Source organism: Lepus europaeus, chromosome 13 (assembly GCF_033115175.1).
Source record: "Lepus europaeus isolate LE1 chromosome 13, mLepTim1.pri, whole genome shotgun sequence".
Lineage (NCBI taxonomy): Eukaryota > Metazoa > Chordata > Mammalia > Lagomorpha > Leporidae > Lepus > Lepus europaeus.
Window position 1 is genome coordinate 81834482 of NC_084839.1, and position 17132 is coordinate 81851613.

A 17132-nucleotide genomic window follows, 5' to 3' on the forward strand; every position below is an offset into this window, starting at 1 on the left:
CCGCGGGCAGCCGAACGCGGCGAGCGGCGGTCAGGGGACGCCGAGCCGGGCGGTCCGATCGGGCGAGCGGGGCGGCAGCGGCGGCGGCGACGCGCCGGGGGGACCCGGGGGCCATGGGGCAGGCGGGCGCGGGCTGCGCGGGGCTCCCCCGGCGCCGCGGCTAGCGCGCCCCGCCGTCTCGGCCGCCTGCCTGGGGGACGAGGAGCGGGACGCGGCCTCGGCGGGGCCCGGGCCGGACGGCTGCGGACAGCCAGGCGCCGGCGAGCCGAGCGCCGCCGCCTCCGGCATGGATCAGTGCGTGACGGTGGAGCGCGAGCTGGAGAAGGTGCTGCACAAGTTCTCCGGCTACGGGCAGCTGTGCGAGCGCGGCCTGGAGGAGCTCATCGACTACACGGGTGGCCTCAAGCACGAGATCCTGCAGAGCCACGGTAGGGCGGCGCGGGTGGGCGCGCGGGGCAGGGCCCGGCCAGCCCCGCGGCGGAGCCCCTCACCCACCCTCAGGCTCAGGCCCTGCCCGGCTGCGGGCGGGCGCAGGGACCCCCAGCGCCGGGACTTTGCTGCTCTTGTTTCTCGGTTCACCCCGCTGTTAGGTCGGAACGAGCGCCGGCTCGGGCGGGCTGGAAGCGTGGGTGGGCGGCCGCCGCCGCACCTGCGAACTGCCGGCCTTCCCCGGCCCCGGCCCCGGGGGGCTCACGTGGCCGCGCGGGCTGGCCCCCAGAGTCCGAGGGACTGGAGGGTTCGGCGTGGGAAGCCCCTTGGTCTCCCGGACCCAGATCTTTGGCCGCGGCACTTTTCTTTCCTGGCCTTTTTTTGGGGGCGGGGGTGGGAGCAGGGGAGCCGAGCGTTATTCTTGGCCGTGGGTTACCGGGACAGCCGCTCCGGCGACTTCCGAGTCTGCCGCCCTCCGGGGCAGCCTCTCCCGAGGCCCAGGGAGCAGGCGGCGCACGGTGGAGTGGGGAGCCGCTCGCGTTGCCGGCTCGGGTTTGTGCAGTTCGGCTCCGCGCTGTGTCTAGATGATTGATTGCACTGTGACCCCCAGGCCCCGCGGGGACGCCTGGTTTGCCAGAGCTAACTTTTGGAAGCTGGTCTGGAAAGGGGCTTGGGGTTTTGGTTTTACCAGGAGCGTTAACGGCCTGGTGTCCTTCGCCGCTGAGAGTCGTAGGGCTGATTCTTTCTGATGGAGAAGGGAAGGGCGGGCTATTGAATGGGCTTGCTGGGGAGGCTGGGGAGCGGCCCTCTGCCGCGGGCAGGGCCGGGAGCCGGCGGAAGGGCAGGTATTTGTGGCCGGTGAGACGAGGGCGGTGAGGGAGCCCCGGCTTCCCTCCTCTGCGTTCTTCTACGCCTCCCTTTCCCAGCCTTGAGTTTCAGCGGAGGGTGAGCCCTCGGCTTCTCACTGTGGACACAGCAGTCATTTTTGAAGTCCAGGAAAGAAGCAGCCCTGCAACCGTAGTGATTAAAATATTAATATGGAAAAGACCGTAGCAAGAGTTCCCGTTCTGCTGTGGAAACCCAAGCAGGCCTTGGTGGTGATGGTCGAGTTGGCAGGAATGGGGAAGCCAGGCGGCGTGGCGTGGCAATCAGGGGGTCCCGAGGGCTTGGGAGATGTGCAGGTCCAAGACTCTCCTGATGTCCCGAAGAGGAGGGAGGAAGGTGGTTGGGGTCTGAGCCTCACCTTGGACTCTCCTTGGAGAGTGGAGGGTCAAGGCAGAGCCTGCAGTGGGTTTGGGCACTGGGGGTCAGTGGGCCTCCGTGCGTGGAGTTTGGTAGAGCCGGATCCGTGGAGGTTCAGAAGGGAAGCATGTGTACACTGAAGTGTTCGGGAGCTCTTGCTCCTCCTGCCCGGCTGGCGCGAGGTCCCTCCCAGAGGAAGTGCGGTTCTTGTTACAGGCTGAAAGGGAGGAACCAGCGGAGGAAGAGAATGAATGAAGCGCCTAGACTCAGAGGGGCCGGGTGGGGGATGAAGTGTTAGACCGGAAATGGTGGGAGACGAAGACCCTGGGTTCCGGGAAGAGCGAGCTGTTAGTGGAAGCAGAAGTGACTGTGAACTTGGTTTTAGGTGATCGCAGGTCAGTCCCAGGTGGATAAAATGATGATGAGAAATTCGGCTTGCTCCCGGGGACCTGAGAGTTGTTGGGGTGTGGGGTGTGAGCTGCTTGCATGCCATGCTGTTGAGTTCTGTTTCTTTCCATGGTCAGCCTTTTTTTTAACTCTCTTGTCGTCCAAATTGCTCGTCTTACGTTGGTATCTCTGATTTCCTTTAATTTTGTAAGAATAGGATTGACTAAAGGTCATTCTAAAATGTTAAAACAAATGCCTCAGATACTAGGTCTGGTTTCTTTTCTTTCTTCTTCTTCTTCTTTTTTTTTTTTTTTTTGAATATAATTTCCAAAGTACAGCTTATGGATTACAATGGCTCCCCCCCCCCTCTCCCCTTCCATTCCTAGCAAGATTCAAGGTCTAGTTTCTAAAATAAAATCTAACTTCTGGTGTTCTTTTGTGAGAGGACAGCATGCTTTGGTGTCTGGGTTATGGTATTTTTCAAAGCAGATCATTTCTGCATTAAAGTCCTCTGCAGGCAAAGGTGGTGGCTACCACATCCAGTCTTGTGTATACCCCCCCTCAGAGGTGTCTGTGCTGAAGACCGATTTTGGAGTTCCATGTTCAAGTTTAAAAGGACAGTTCCAGGGTGTCCGAACACCTCATCTGGGCAGGTGGTCGGTGGGCTCCTAACCTGAGGAAGGGCCCCAGGTTGGGACCCTCCTTGCAGGAATTGTGATGTAAATCAAGCAGAACCCGGGGGTTTTGCAGATCCCAGATCCCCCAGGATCCTCTCTAGGACCTCATCCTGCTGAGGGGCTGTGGGTTTCAGAAAGATCCTTTGGTGGGGGCCCGAGGGGATCGCTTCCCTTTCTGAGAGAATGAATTGTGCATTCTTCTGTTTAAATGTTTTCCCCTCTAAAGTTGTGAGCACTGTGATAAGCATGTTAGGATAGTTTGGAGGTGGGGTGGGAACATTATCTTCCGCTCTTATTCCCTGTTGGCCATTGGGGGCCAACTGGCCTGGAGACAGTCCTGCAGTGAACCCCAACACTTATCAGTCGCTCTAAATCATCTCTCTGCAGCCAGGAATCCTTTCATGTAAAATTGCTCCAAACCCCTTGGGGAATGAGGATGTAGGGTGGCTACTTAACACCTGGTGGGCTGGTTTGTGCTCCATGGGGTAAGGCCTGCGGCAGAGGAGTAATACTGGAGTATAGGGCTCTGAGAGGGAAGGGCAGGCTTTGGGGAGGGAGCGTTGGTTTCCAGGGTATTTGCAGTAGGGGCAACAGAAGTCTGAGAAGCAGGAAAAGGCAGTAAAGCGATACTGAGCTCCAGAGAAGAGCGAAGAGGAGTCCTGCTGGGGCCTGATTGCTCCTCTTCCTGGAACCCTCGCCTTGTGGCTGCCTTGGGAGGACGGGACTGATCCAGAGCCTTGCCGTGGTAGCAGGGACAGAGAGCTGTTCGTGGCCCGTGGAGGGTCTGCTGAGATGGTGCTGTGGGACAGCAGTGCAGTAGACATTTTTACACTTATTTGTTTGAAAGGCTTACAGACACAGGGATTGATCTTCCACCCACTGATTCTTTCCCCAGAATTGCCTACAACAGCCAGGGCAGAATCAGACTGATGCCAGGGACCCAAGTACTTGAGCCATCACCTGCTGCCTCCCAGGGTGTGACTTGCAGGAAGCTGCAGCTGGACACAGAACTGGGACCAGCACCCAGCACTCCGCTGTGGGATGCGGGCATCCCAGACAGTGTCTCAACACTGCACCAAATCCCATTCCCAGTGTGCCATTTTAAAACCTGACTTGCATTCTGGAATTGTATTGAGCTTTGAGTCTTAATTGTTTTTATTGAACTTTGGGTTCTTTTAATGTCTCCAGCTCTGAGGGGAGAGAATACTTTTGTCATTTAGTTGTGTCAGTCTTCCAAGGAGAGTTTCCTTTTGAGCATGAAGTCTGGTTTAATTTAAGATTCAATAGGGTTGAGGCTGGGTGTGATGGTTCCTAGTGTGCCCCTGATTTAATTTGGATAATGCACTGGTGCTTCTCAAGCGCCACTCACACAGATGGATTAATGGCTTTATTTAAGTAGATTTATTCTCTCTCTGGAAAGGACCTTTGTAGGGTTATAAATTTGGTTTGCTTAGTTACAATAAACTAGTAGTAACCTCGTAGCTAAATAACTATTAAAATGATAGTTCATTTACCAGATGTGATCATGGTTCACAGCAGTGATATGGGAACCACACTTTGTGTGATGATGGTTTGGTGATTTGACTTATTTGTATGCTTTTTAGCATTTTCTTTCTATAAGAAAATGTTTCCTTTTTGGTTCCCACTAGGGGTTCTGGCAGGGGTAACAAATGAATTGTATATTATGTATTGCTGAATTGATACTTGGTAAAAGGTTAGGCTGAAACAATTTAATAGTGGTTTCAGAACATGCTTGAAGTATGCTTTGGAAAATACGGTGAAAAATTTGCAATATCATTTTAGACATTAAAGGTAGTTCCAAAGCAGTTTCTGAAAGTGACTCTCAAGGAATTTCCTAAGTTTAAAATGTATCTTTTTTTGAATGAATGGCTCATTCAGAAGATGAAGTTCATTAGTGAAGTCTCCCTCCCACTCTTGTTCCTGGACCATCACATTGCCCATCGCCCAAAGATGCCAGTTTCCAGAATGGTTTTTAAAAAGCATTCAGAGAAACGATAATTTCTCATCACTCCCTTTTTTCTTGAAGGTGTTAGGGGAATAGTTCCACTTAACTTTGATTGAAGCATAGTGTTACATCACTTTGCAAGTTGGCCAGCTTTAATCTGTGATGTGATCAATACATAGATGAGCATCCAAAACTCCTGGTGTGTGTAGTAAAGCTCATTTAAACCCTGACTTCTACCTGTCTGTCTTTGGTGAGTCAAAGAAACTGATGGAAATGTGCCCACTGGTTGTAAAACCGCTTCTTTTTTATTTAAAAAAGCTTTTATTTAATAAAGGTAAAATTCATAGGTACAGCTTTTGGAACATAGCAATTCTTCCCCCCTTACCCACCCTCCCACCCCCTCTCCCGTCCCACCTCCTACTCCCTCTCTCATCCCATTCTTCATTGAGATTCATTTTTAATTAGCTTTATATACAGAAGACCACCTCTATACTAAGTAAAGATTTCAACAGTTTGCACCTACATAGACACACAAAGTATAAAGTACTGTTTGAAGACAAATTTTACCATTAATTCTCAGTACAACTCATTAAGGACAGAAGTCTTACATGGGGAGCAAGTGCACAGTGACTCCTGTTGTTGATTTAACAATTGACACTCTTATTTATGACATCAGCTTCTTCCTGGTCTTCCATGTGGGTGCCGGGGTCCAAGGACTTGGGCCATCTTCTGCTGCTTTCCCAGGCCACAGCAGAGAGCTGGATGGGAAGTGGAGCAGCTGGGATTCGAACCATTGCTTCAGATTGGGGCTTTCGCCTGCCACAGTGCCCACCAGGCCCCAACAATACACTCTTGAGAGAATAATGACTTTGAGTTTTGAATACAACTTGATATCTACATTTAACATCAAGTCTGGAAGGTAGAAAATAAGTAGGTCATAAATAAATTTGGGTGGAGGACAGTAGCCATTGTTGAGAATTCTCAAAGGAGAATGGACTGGGCTATTTTAGGTGGTAGAATGTTTCCAGGTGGGTTTAGAAGCAGATCTAACTTTGGTAGCCATTTCTTTCCAGCTCATTTAGGAAGGAATTCTTTGTAATTTGGCCTTTCTATGTTTAGACCGTTGTATTATTCAGTATTCTTTTGGTTGCAGGTGACACAGTAGCTTTATTTTTTTATTTTTTACAATAACGTTTATTTTTTTAAAATTTTTTTTTGTATTTTTTGACAGGCAGATTGGACAGTGAGAGGGAGAGACAGAGAAAGGTCTTCCTTTGCCGTTGGTTCACCCTCCAATGGCCACCGCGGCCGGCGTGCTGCGGCCGGCGCACCGCGCTGATCCGATGGCAGGAGCCAGGTGCTTCTCCTGGTCTCCCATGGGGTACAGGGCCCAAGCACTTGGGCCATCCTCCACTGCACTCCTGGGCCACAGCAGAGAGCTGGCCTGGAAGAGGGGCAACCGGGGCAATCCGGCGCCCCAACCGGGACTAGAACCCGGTGTGCCGGCGCCGCAAGGCGGAGGATTAGCCTAGTGAGCCGCGGCACCGGCAAAATTTTTTACAATAAAGTTTAATCACGAAAGTGTAGCATTGGGTTTATGCTGTTAGCATACATACATACAGTCCAGCCCAACACGAAGGGCCCACCTCCTACCATCCTGGCTCTGCTGAGTGGGAGCCTGCAGACAGCCCGGTGGGAGGGGGCCCTCCAGGGTCCTGCAGGAAGAGAGACACAGTAGTTTTCATTGGAGTGGGATTTGTTGACAGTGACTAAATAGGCTGAGGTTCTGCCAGGCTAGCTCCAGGGACAGAAGGGATGTCATTAGGACTGGCAGTTCTTTACATGGTTAGCTTCATTCTCAAAGAATGGAAGTGAAGATGGCCAGTGGAGCTCAAAAATGAGTGTGTGGGCTCTTTTCTGCATTTCCAAGACTCCTAAGGAATATCTCAGTTGTCCTGTTTTGGGTCGGTCCTGTGCCTTTAGCTCACTCAGTGGCTGAGGCTAGGGTATGGGGTCTTCTGAGCACTTTGAGCTATGCTGACCCCGTGCCAGGACAGAGATGACCATATGATCCATTCACCCTTCATCAGGTAGCGGAGAGACAGTTCTAGAAAAGGGACATTTGCTCCCAGAAACAATACGTATCTGTTATGATGAACAGCTATACACTACATCATCAACAATGTACTCTGATGTATTTTTGTGCCTAGCTCAGACTTTTCTCAGCTTGTGTCTTGCATCCTAACTCTATGTTCATACAATTAAAAAAACTGAGTTCTTAATCTGAGTTTATCTGTGGAGTGGTGAAAGCAGCTTGGGTCCTGTTACTTTGGGAAGTTACTTGAAATTGCTTTAATGCTTGGCATAATAAAATCATTTTCCTAAGAGTATTTTATCCCTGAAATAGTTTCTGATTCTGTATAATAACATTAGTGAAGGAGAAACTTGCCAACACTGTGATACTATCATAGAAGAGCTAATGGAGAAATTTCCATTGTGTTCATGTCTTTGTCTATTGTTAGGATGGTTAAAAGAGGTTTGAGCACACTGTTCCCTTGGGATATTAAGCTGATTGTTTTGTAAATTTAAAACTCTTCTGAAATGTTTGAGGAAAAGAAAAAAAAAACAAACAAACACCTGATTGTTTTTATTTAGGGCCTTCTTCCTCTTTAAGACTTTGGGGAGAATGGAGGGCCCTGGCCCAGCTCGATGTATTTGGAACCCAAGGGCCCTTGCTAAAGTTAATGGATACCAGGGAGATGTTGCTCTCTAACTGGGCATTTCTTTGAAAGATCCAAGAGTTTGTATAAGGGTGGCAGGAACTTCTTAGATTTAACTCAACACCTCCAAGGACAGAGGGGCTGGGCATTTAGCCATCAGTTAGGATGTTTATGTCTCACACTGGAGTACCTAGGTTTGATACCCGGCTCTGTCTCTGGACTCCAGCTTCCTGCTAACACTTGCCCAGGGAAACAATGGTGATGGATCAAGTGGTTGGGTCCCTGCCACCCACATGGAAGATCTGAATTGAGTTCTGGGCTCCTGGATTCTGCACTGGCCCAGCCCTAGCTCTTGTGGGCATTTGGGAAGTATGCCATTGGGTGGGACACCTGTGTCTGTATCCCTGTCTCTTAGAGAAATAAATCAATATAAAAAACAGTAGAGACTGGAGTATCCTGCAGGACTTGAGGATTTTAGAAATGGTTGTTTGGGGGGAGCCTTTCTCCACACAGGCCTCAGGTCTGGAGAGTGATTTCTTCTCTTACTGGGGCTTGGGCGAGTTCGGCTGTGTGTTATCTCTGATGAATGCGCTGTTTCTGCAGTGTCTGTATAGATTTAATGACATCTCACTGATGTTAGAAGAAACCTGTGAACACAGGAGCACGGAGGCTGGTTTAAGAGGTAAGGATTAGGACAGTCGGCACTCTGTGTCTGCGGGCGCCACTCCTGTGGATTCACCCAACCTTGGAGCCAAAATATTTGAAAAAAAAGTTGTGTCACCTGAATGCGCATAGACTTTTTTCCTTATTCCTGAAATGGTGCAGGGCAACACCTAGTGACATAGCATTTACACTGTATTAAGCATTGATCAAGGGATTTCAAATATGTGGGAGGATGTACATAGGCCTTGTGCGAACTGTACCATTTTCTATTTGTGAAAGGGACTTGGCATGCATGGGCTTTGGTGTCTGAGGGAGGCAGCATCCTGGAACTGTTTCTCCATGGATACCAGGTTGTCCTCAGCCAGGAGGTCTGGATTTGATCCCTGCTTTGCACTGGTTCCTGTTTTTTTGTTTTTTGTTTTTTTCTCCCAGTAAACTGATAGAGAACTCATCTCACAGAGTTAGAGGGATGAAATAAATAATAGATGTGAGCTGGCTTTGAAATCTGTAGAATGGTATACTTGGTGTTTTTTTTCCTAAAGATTTATTTATTTATTTGAAAGGTTGAGTTAGAGAAGGAGAGAGAGTGAGAGAGATATCTTCCATCTGTTGGTTTACTTCCCAAATGGCCTCAATGACCAGGCCTATGCCAGGCCAGAGCCAGGAGCCAGGAGCTTCTTCCAGATCTCGCTTGTGGTTCACGGGTCAGGGGACTTGTGCATGTGCTGCTGCTTTTCCCAGGCCATTAGCAGGGAGCTGGATCAGAAGTGGAACAGCCAGGACTTGAACCGGTTCCCACGTGCAGTTCTGGCACCACAGGCTGTGGTGACCTTACCTGTTGCGTCACAGCACTGGACCCCTGTACGTGGTATTTATAAGGCCTTTGCTTTTAGGTAGTTTTAATTGAAACGTGTTGACTAATATTTAGGTGTCTTTATTACTGGTGTATGTTAAATAGTGTTGTGCCCAGCGTTTTGCTTTATAATGCAAGGAATCCTGACAAGGTGTAGAAAGCACTCTTGAAGGAGCTTGAGTTGAGGGGACCAGACTTAACATTTGCAAGGGGAAAAACACCTAGGCCATGGCCCAGTATGTAGCGTTTCTTCTGCTTGGTACAAATACTATTCAGAGAAACTGGAAGAGAAGAAATCTTCAGAAAGAGCTGCATGGGAGGGGGTGGGTGTTATCTCAGCGGGACATGTCGCTTAGTCAGGGTTACCGAGCAGCAATTCCATGTGGAACTAGGCTGAATCTGTATGCGTCACAAAGGACAAGTGATCCCATCCTCCAGGAACTTTAGTTCTAATTAGGGAGATGAGACTGGTAGAAGTTTTAAAGAAACAAAGGCATTGCCCTGTAGTGCAAGGCCACGTATTTTGGCCAAATGTGAATGAGTGAGTGGTGCAGACGAGAAGGGTCGTGTCTGAGGCAGGAAGGGGCTCTCCTGACCTGCGGGGAGAGTTGGAGGGGGGCTGGAATGTGGCCAGTAGGGCAGGCTGAGTACCAGCAGGGGAAGGCAGGAACAAAGCTACAGAGCAGCGAGCTGGTGAAGGACTAGTGGGGAGGAAAATGGGATAAAAACATTAAAATGAGATGGGTACCGACTGGATACCAGGTGAAATAATGAACTGGGAAGATACTGAGAGACATCAAGGTGGGGGTGTTTTGAGTAGGGGGTAAAGGGATGTGACGGAGACACGTGACGTGCCAGCAGTATCGGGGTTGATTGGAGTCGGGAGTGAGGTTTGCTCGGATGCAAGCAGGCTGAGTGTCAGCCTAGGTCTGGTGAAGTGGGGCCTGTGGTCAGGGAGCAGGGGCGGAGATCCGAGGGGACCCAGGCAAGGGAGCCTCTGAGGGAAGGGGTTAGCAGGGTTTGGTGCATGGGTGGGTTCTGGCAGAGTGGGAGAGACGGGCTGGAGCATGCAAAGTTGATCTAAGGCTTTGAGCATGAGTGACAGGTGGATAATTATAGAACTAGGAGGAACGTGGAAAGTTCAGGAGAGGGGAAGGCACAGCTCTTGAGTTGGATTTTAAAATGTGAATTTTAGATTTAAATGCTACAAGAAATGTTACGAGGTTTGAGAGATACTAATGATGGCTAGAGATGAATTCTCTCCCTGCTGAATTTAAAGCAGTGAGTAAGCTCTCTAAATATGGGGCTACAGTGGGCGTTTGGCCTAGCAGTTAAGGTATCAGTTAAGACACCTGCATCTCCTGACAGAGGATCTGGGTTCAAGTCCTGACTCTGTCTTCCATTCCAACGTCCTGCTGATGCAGGCCCTAGGAAGCAGCAAGTGGTGGCTTCAGTGGTTAGGTGCCTGCTGCCCATCTGAGAGACCTGGCATGAGTTCCCATCTCCTGGCTTTGGCCTGGCCTACCCCCAGCCAGTGGGGACACAGGGATGTGAATCAGTAGACAAGGGTATTCTGCCTCTCTCTCTCTCTCTCTCTCTCTCTCTCTCTCTGCATCTCCAATAATTAAATAAAAGTAACCCATGTACCTACATCCCTTTTTTCTTCTGTCTGCAGTTTTCCCTTCATATACTTTGTGGTTGGTTTTTAAAAAAATATTTATTTATCTGAAAGGTGGAGTGAGAGAGAGAATTTATTGATTGATTCTGTCTTCCATTTGCTTGTTCATTCCTCAAATGGCCTCAATGGCCAGCGCTGGGCCTATCCAGAGCCAGGAGCTAGGAGCTGCTTTCGGGTCTCCCACGTGGGTGCGGAGGCCCAATGACTTGAGCCATATTTTTTACTGTTTTCCCAGGCTATAGCAGAGAGCTGGATCAAAGGTGGAGCAGCCAGGACTCGAACTGGCGCCCATATGGGATGCCAGCACTGCAGAGGGCAGCTTTACCCGCTACATCACAGTGCCAACCCCCTTTGTTGTTGTTTTTAAGATTTATTTATTTATTTGAAAATCAGAGAGCGAGCAAGTGAGCTTCAGTCTACTGATTCACTACCCAGATGACCACAATGGCCTGTACTAGACCAGGCTGAAGCCTGGAAAACCAGAAACCAGGAGCTTCATCTGAGTCTCTCATGTGGGTGCCAGGGGCCCGAGTGCTTGGGCCATTTTCCTCTGCATTTCCCAGAGGCACATTAGCTGAGAGCTGGGTTGGAAGTGGAGCAGCTGGGGCTTGAACTGGTACCTGTATGGGATGTCAGCCTCGCAGGCGGTGGCTTTACCTGCAGGCCCACAGTGCTGGCCCCAGCCTCAGAAGCTTTTTTCCCTTTCTTTATGACAGTCGCAGGTCCTGTTCTCTGCTCCAGGGCCACTGTGAGCCTGGGCTGTTACACACAGGAAAGTACCTGGGAAAGTACCTGGAACACTGCCAACACCGCCCTTCGCGCTCAGCACGTGCCACTTTAATGGAAATGTCATACTTGTCCCTCGTTTTTGACTTTGATGTTCCATCTTGGTTTCATTTGGTTTGTTTTAAGGTATGAAAATTGGGGGTAACAGATTTTTCCCCCCTCTTCAAGCCTTTTAGTGATGCCTTTTTTTTATTCTAATTTTATTTGAGGGAGCTAATCTAGAACGAATTCTAAGTATGGCTCTGTGAATTCTATGTATGGCTTCATTTAGGTAGTTAGGGTTATGTTTCTCAAGCAGATCTCTTTGTGTTTATCTGCATCAAAGTTCATGTTCCATTTTGCTTTCTGTTTAATTCTGTTAAAATTTCTCTTTTTTTTTTGTGACAGGGAAGTTAACTTTTAATGACCCAGAAGCGCTCCAGTGCAATATGTGTAATATTTATAGACTTGGATACGTTAAAATTTTTCTGCCTCCAGGATATTCATAAAAATGTTGCCGGGTCTTAGTGATTTCTGGGGGATCCTACTATTTATTCCTGCCAGAACATTCTAGTTTTAAGTGGTGAAATTTTCAGCCTCTCTGAAAATCTGAATGTGGCCACAGTCATGGCAGTCCTCTCACAGTTTGACTGCTCTCAGTCGTGGGCGGGGGGGTCCCATCTCTCGTGTTTGCCTCTCGACAGTGTATACTTCTGGTGTAACTGGCATCTTCCGTCGGCCAGATTAGAACTTCTGGTTGTCAGCTGCTGAATGGCGCCATGGTGCTGCCTGCCAGCCTGTGCAGTTCTAATACTGCCATCTTCTTGTGTGTGTGTGTGTGTGTGTACACATACACGGATATGGGCACACACACTTTTTTGAGCCCCTCACTCTTCCCTGAAACTGTAAAAGTGACAGAAAATTGAAAGTGGGAATACTGAGTACAGTTGAGAAACATAGTTGTCAACCGTCATGCTGTCTTTGTCCTGGTTGTATGAGATGGGCCACAGAAGTGAGTACATCTTGTCACACCATCGGACCTGTGTCGTCTTAAGCCTTGGGATCAGTAAGGAAGAAAATAAAACAAATGTATGTACCAAATGCTTGAAACTGTATTGAAGGTTGCTTATCAAAAACAAGGGAAAACCAGGATTTTTACCATTTTTAGCTTTGTGGAAACCAGACACCAAGTTTGTTGTACCTTCCTACGTTCTGACTTTTTATATACTCTTACACATTATTTTTATTTGAGAAGTAGAGAGAGAGAGAGAGTACTCTCCTCTGTTGGCTCACTCCCCAAATGTCCACAATGGCTAGACCCGGGCCAGGCTGAAGTGGGAGCCAGGAACTCAGCCTAGGTCTCCCATGTGGCTGACAGGACCCAACTACTTGAGCCATCACTTGCTGTCCTCCAAAGTAAGCATTCGCAGGAGACTGGAATTGGGTGTGGAGCCTGGACCAGGCACTCTGATATGGCATGCAGGCGTCCCAACTGGTGCCTTAACTGTGAGGCCAAATGCTATTAGAACACACATACTGAAGTTAAGATGTATTTCATTGCATTTTTGATAAGCCTTAAGATAATTTTCTTTTACAGAGAAACTGGCTCACAAATGAATTGAGTCAAGAGCACAAGCCTGGGAATTCTTGGGAGGAAGAGAGAAGGAATTTATAATTATTGGGGAGACTTGACTTTGTGAGCATGTCTTACTTGAAATTAAGTATGTGTGTTGATCTTGGCCTCCTGTGGCCTTGTCTGAACTCCCCGGTTCTAGGATTGTGTGGTGTGTGTATGGATTCCTTGGGATTTTCTCCTTAGATAATAATGTCATTGGCAAATAGGGACGCGATTATTTCCTGATTTGCTTCCTGTTTGGGAAATGCAGGACGCAGTGGTATTGTGTAGCAGACACTAAGCATTCTACGTGAGGGTGGGGCTCATCAGTCTGCTGATTTCAGAGGTGGTGGTAGTACTAGGGAGTTTCCTCTGTGGGGCTTGAAATTGAGGATGTGTAACCCATAATATTTTTATCTGTGTTCTTCTGGCAGATAGTTACGGAGTGCCTACTGGGGGCAGTTATGAAATGTCACATTTCCTGTCTTCAGTTAATTTCTTGGGAGTGTTGGACAAGTGACTGCGTTAAGTGTGAAACCCTGCTAGAGAAGGACAGGATGCGCAGACACAAACGTTGTCCCAGTTTGTTTCTGTGTGAAGTCAAGTCCAAAGGCAGAGCTTAAAGTCTTAGCTAGGCTCTCCAAAAAAAGGAGTTAAGTCAATTATGTTTAATTTATTTTAGCAAATGTCGGATTCTGGAGGAGCCCACAGCTATTCTAATTTCTGAGAATATCACGCTTACAATCTGTTCATCAGATAGAAGGTGCTAGTCCCTTACATTGAAAGGAAATGGTTTTTAACTGAGACCAACCACACGTAGGCTCTTCGCTTGGATTTAATGTGCTGATTCTTGTTGAGTCAAGCTGGGAAGAATGGTTTTTAAAAGTTCTCATGGTGAGCGTCAGCCCAGGGCTGTTTTTTTTATGCTTATCTAGGAGGCCTGGTGTGTCTGTGTAAATGAAACACACGGTTTGCATGGGACTTTGACCTGGGTGACAGGTGACTGCCATGGGAGCCATCCTGGGTTAGTCACGGTGAAGATGTTGGAGTCATTCCCCAGCTTTCCTTCCAGGAACTGAACCCAATTAGATTTTTCTCACAGAAAGGTTCTCCTGGAAGCAGACTGTGTTTTCATAGAGAGAGAGCAAAAGCACTTTGACACTCTCCCTTCAGGACTTAGAAGCTTGATGGAGTCTCAGCCTGATCATCATAGTGGTTTTTTTCAAACCCGTTTTTACCTTTGGCTGCTTTCCACTGAATCCATTCGAAAATGCATTTGTGGAATCTTCTCTAAACAAGGCCTTCCCAGGGTTCTCTTTCAGATTCTTTTGTTAGACTTTTCTTGAGCTTCCAAATACAGACATGTGTTGAGTAACACAAGGATGTATTCTGAAATTGTGTTCTTAGGTGGGGTCCGTGCTGTGTGATTGTCACTGAGTAAACTTAAACAAATCTAGCTGGTAGCCTCGTACACACCCACGCCATATTCCATGCGTGGTGGAGGGTGTGGTCCATCCTTGAAACTTCCTGATGTGACACAGGACTGTACCTTGTAGACATCATTTTTTTCCTTGGAAGATAACAGAAACTGTCAGTGTTGGTTAATTGACCATTTACTCCTAGTATTTATGGTTTACAACATTGAAATAAAAAAGTATTTTGTAGATGGTAAAGAAAAGGAGATGACGGCTGCTCCAACCTTCAGTATCTAAGTTGCTGAAATATGGAAATGTTGGTGAATTTCAAGGATGATGATGAAACTTTAGTTGGGAAATTATGGATGACTCCTTTTGTTGGCGTCTGCATTTTTGTTCTTTAACCTGTGTGCTTTGCTATTATCTGGTTGTGGAAGCAAATGGGTATGGATGAATAGAAGTTAGGGCTTTCTTTTAAATTAGTGTTTTTTAAATTTTATTTTCTCTATTTGAAAGGCAGAATTAGATCTTCTTTTTTTTTTTTTTTTTTTTACAGAGTGGATAGTGAGAGAAACAGAGAGAAAGGTCCTCCTTTTTGCCGTTGGTTCACCCTCCAATGGCCGCTGCGGCCGGTGCATCTCGCTGATCCGAAGCCAGGAGCCAGGTGCTTCTCCTGGTCTCCCATGCAGGTGCAGGGCCCAAGGACTTGGGCCATCCTCCACTGCACTCCCTGGCCACAGCAGAGAGCTGGCCTGGAAGAGGGGCAACCGGACAGAATCCAGCGCCCCGACCGGGACTAGAACCCGGTGTGCCAGCGCCGCAAGGCGGAGGATTAGCCTGTTAAGCCACGGCGCCGGCCTCCATTTGGAGATTTCTATGATTATACGTGGACCATCCAAAGTTACCAAGCTTAGAAATGAGCCTGCTCTAGAGTTGATTGAATTTTGAGTCCTGCCTGTGGGCCTGTGGTCCAGCCGGGATTCTGCAGGCCTCAGCCTGCAGGCAGGATGTTCATTCGCCATTCCTGGAAATGAGGTGATCAGAAGTTGGAGGTGCCTGGACACTTTGGGTACTTGTATTTAGAGATAAGGGCAGTTTCTATTCTGGCCACCCTTGTGGCACTGAGTGCCCTAAAGGCACTGCCTTCCCCCAGTGGTTGTCATTGAGCCAGACTTACTATCCTCTGTTCACATTTCCTGCAGCCTCCTGGTGGGTTTGTTTGTTTGTTTTTTGTTTAAATCTGGCGAAGCTGTTCTTGTCATGGTCACTGATGATTTCCACGTTGTGGTTCGGTGGCCAGGTCTCAGTCCCATCTTTCTTGGCCCAGCAGCACATTGAACTCAGTTGGTTGCTCCCTCCTCGCCGACAGGTTTTCTTCACTTGGATTTGCTAACACCATACTGTCTTGGTTTTCCTCTGTCATTTGTCTTGGTCTCCTTTCTGGGTCACTTCATCTCGCCCTTTTCTTCCTGTCTGTCTGCTCTGACTCCCTGGGTGATTTCATTTAGTCTCATGATTGAAGTGTCCTCTGGATGCCGATGACTCAGCAGTTTCCGTCTCTAGGCCTGACTCTGCTCTTGGACTTCAGGTTTGTAAAACCAGCTGACCCCTTGGCCAGTGCTGTGGCTTAACAGGCTAATCCTCCGCCTTGCGGCGCTGGCACACCGGATTCTAGTCCCGGTTGGGGCTCTCTAGTCCCCGTTGCCCCTCTTCCAGGCCAGCTCTCTGCTATGGCCCGGGAAGGCAGTGGAGGATGGCCCAAGTGCTTGGGCCCTGCACCTGCATGGGAGACCAGGAGAAGCGCCTGGCTCCTGGCTTTGGATCAGCGAGATGCGCCGGCTGCAGCGGCCATTGGAGGGTGAACCAACAGCAAAAAGGAAGACTTCTCTCTCTCTCTCTCTCTCTCTCTCTCACTATCCACTCTGCCTGTCAAAAACAACAACAACAAAAAAAAAAAAACAAAAAAAACACACAGCTGACCCCTCCACATGTGTGCTGGGTGCCCACTCAGTGTCTCAAATTTAACAAGCCCCAAACTGGACTTTCTGATCTCTCCCAGCCCTCTGATGCCTGCTGAGCCTTCCCCCACCTTTCTCCTAGCTGGCTAGAGGCAAACACCTTAGAGACATCTGCAGGTCCTTTTCTTCCCTCCTATCCAGTCAGGAAACCCTGAGGCTTGCTGCTGCCGTCTCCCTTGTGAAGAGTGCTACCACAGCCTCCTGGTGTCTTTGCTTCTGTTCTGCTCCTGTCAGTCCACCGGAGGGACCATGTTAAGACGTTATGGGGACTGGCACTGTGGCTCAGTGGGTTAAAGCCCCAGCCTGAAGCGCCAGCATCCCATATGGGTCAGAGTTCTGGCTGCTCCACTTCCGATCCAGCTCCCTGCTAATGCACATGGGAAAGTAGTGGAAGATGGCCCAAGTCCTTGGGCCCCTGCACCCACATGGGAGACCCTGAAAAAGCTTCTGGCTCCTGACTTTGGATCGGCTCGGCTCTCGACATTGTAGCCATTTGGGGAGTGAACCAGCGGATGGAAGACCTCTCTGCTCTCCTTCTTTCTGTAACTCTGTCTTTCAGATAAATAAATAAATAAAAGGCATTATGTCAGTTTCACTCTGCTCCCAACCTCTGTACTTCTGTACTCTCAGCCTTGTTCTTGTTCTTATTCTTGGGTCCTGTTCCAGACCTATTGAATCAGAAGCTCTGAGGATGGAGCCCAGCT

General features: G+C 48.7%; 1 protein-coding gene across 4 annotated transcripts in view; it reads left to right on the forward strand.

Annotated features, from left to right (window-relative positions):
• The first annotated feature begins 204 nt into the window (after nucleotides 1-204).
• RMND5A (required for meiotic nuclear division 5 homolog A) overlaps nucleotides 205-17132 on the forward strand; it is a 55283-nt gene continuing 38355 nt past the window's right edge. For all 4 annotated transcript variants that reach the window (XM_062209816.1, XM_062209817.1, XM_062209818.1 and 1 more), the window contains exon 1: nucleotides 205-428. In XM_062209816.1, the coding sequence (XP_062065800.1) occupies nucleotides 287-428 (142 nt within the window). In that variant the 5' untranslated portion in view covers nucleotides 205-286. The remainder of the gene's footprint in view (nucleotides 429-17132) is intronic.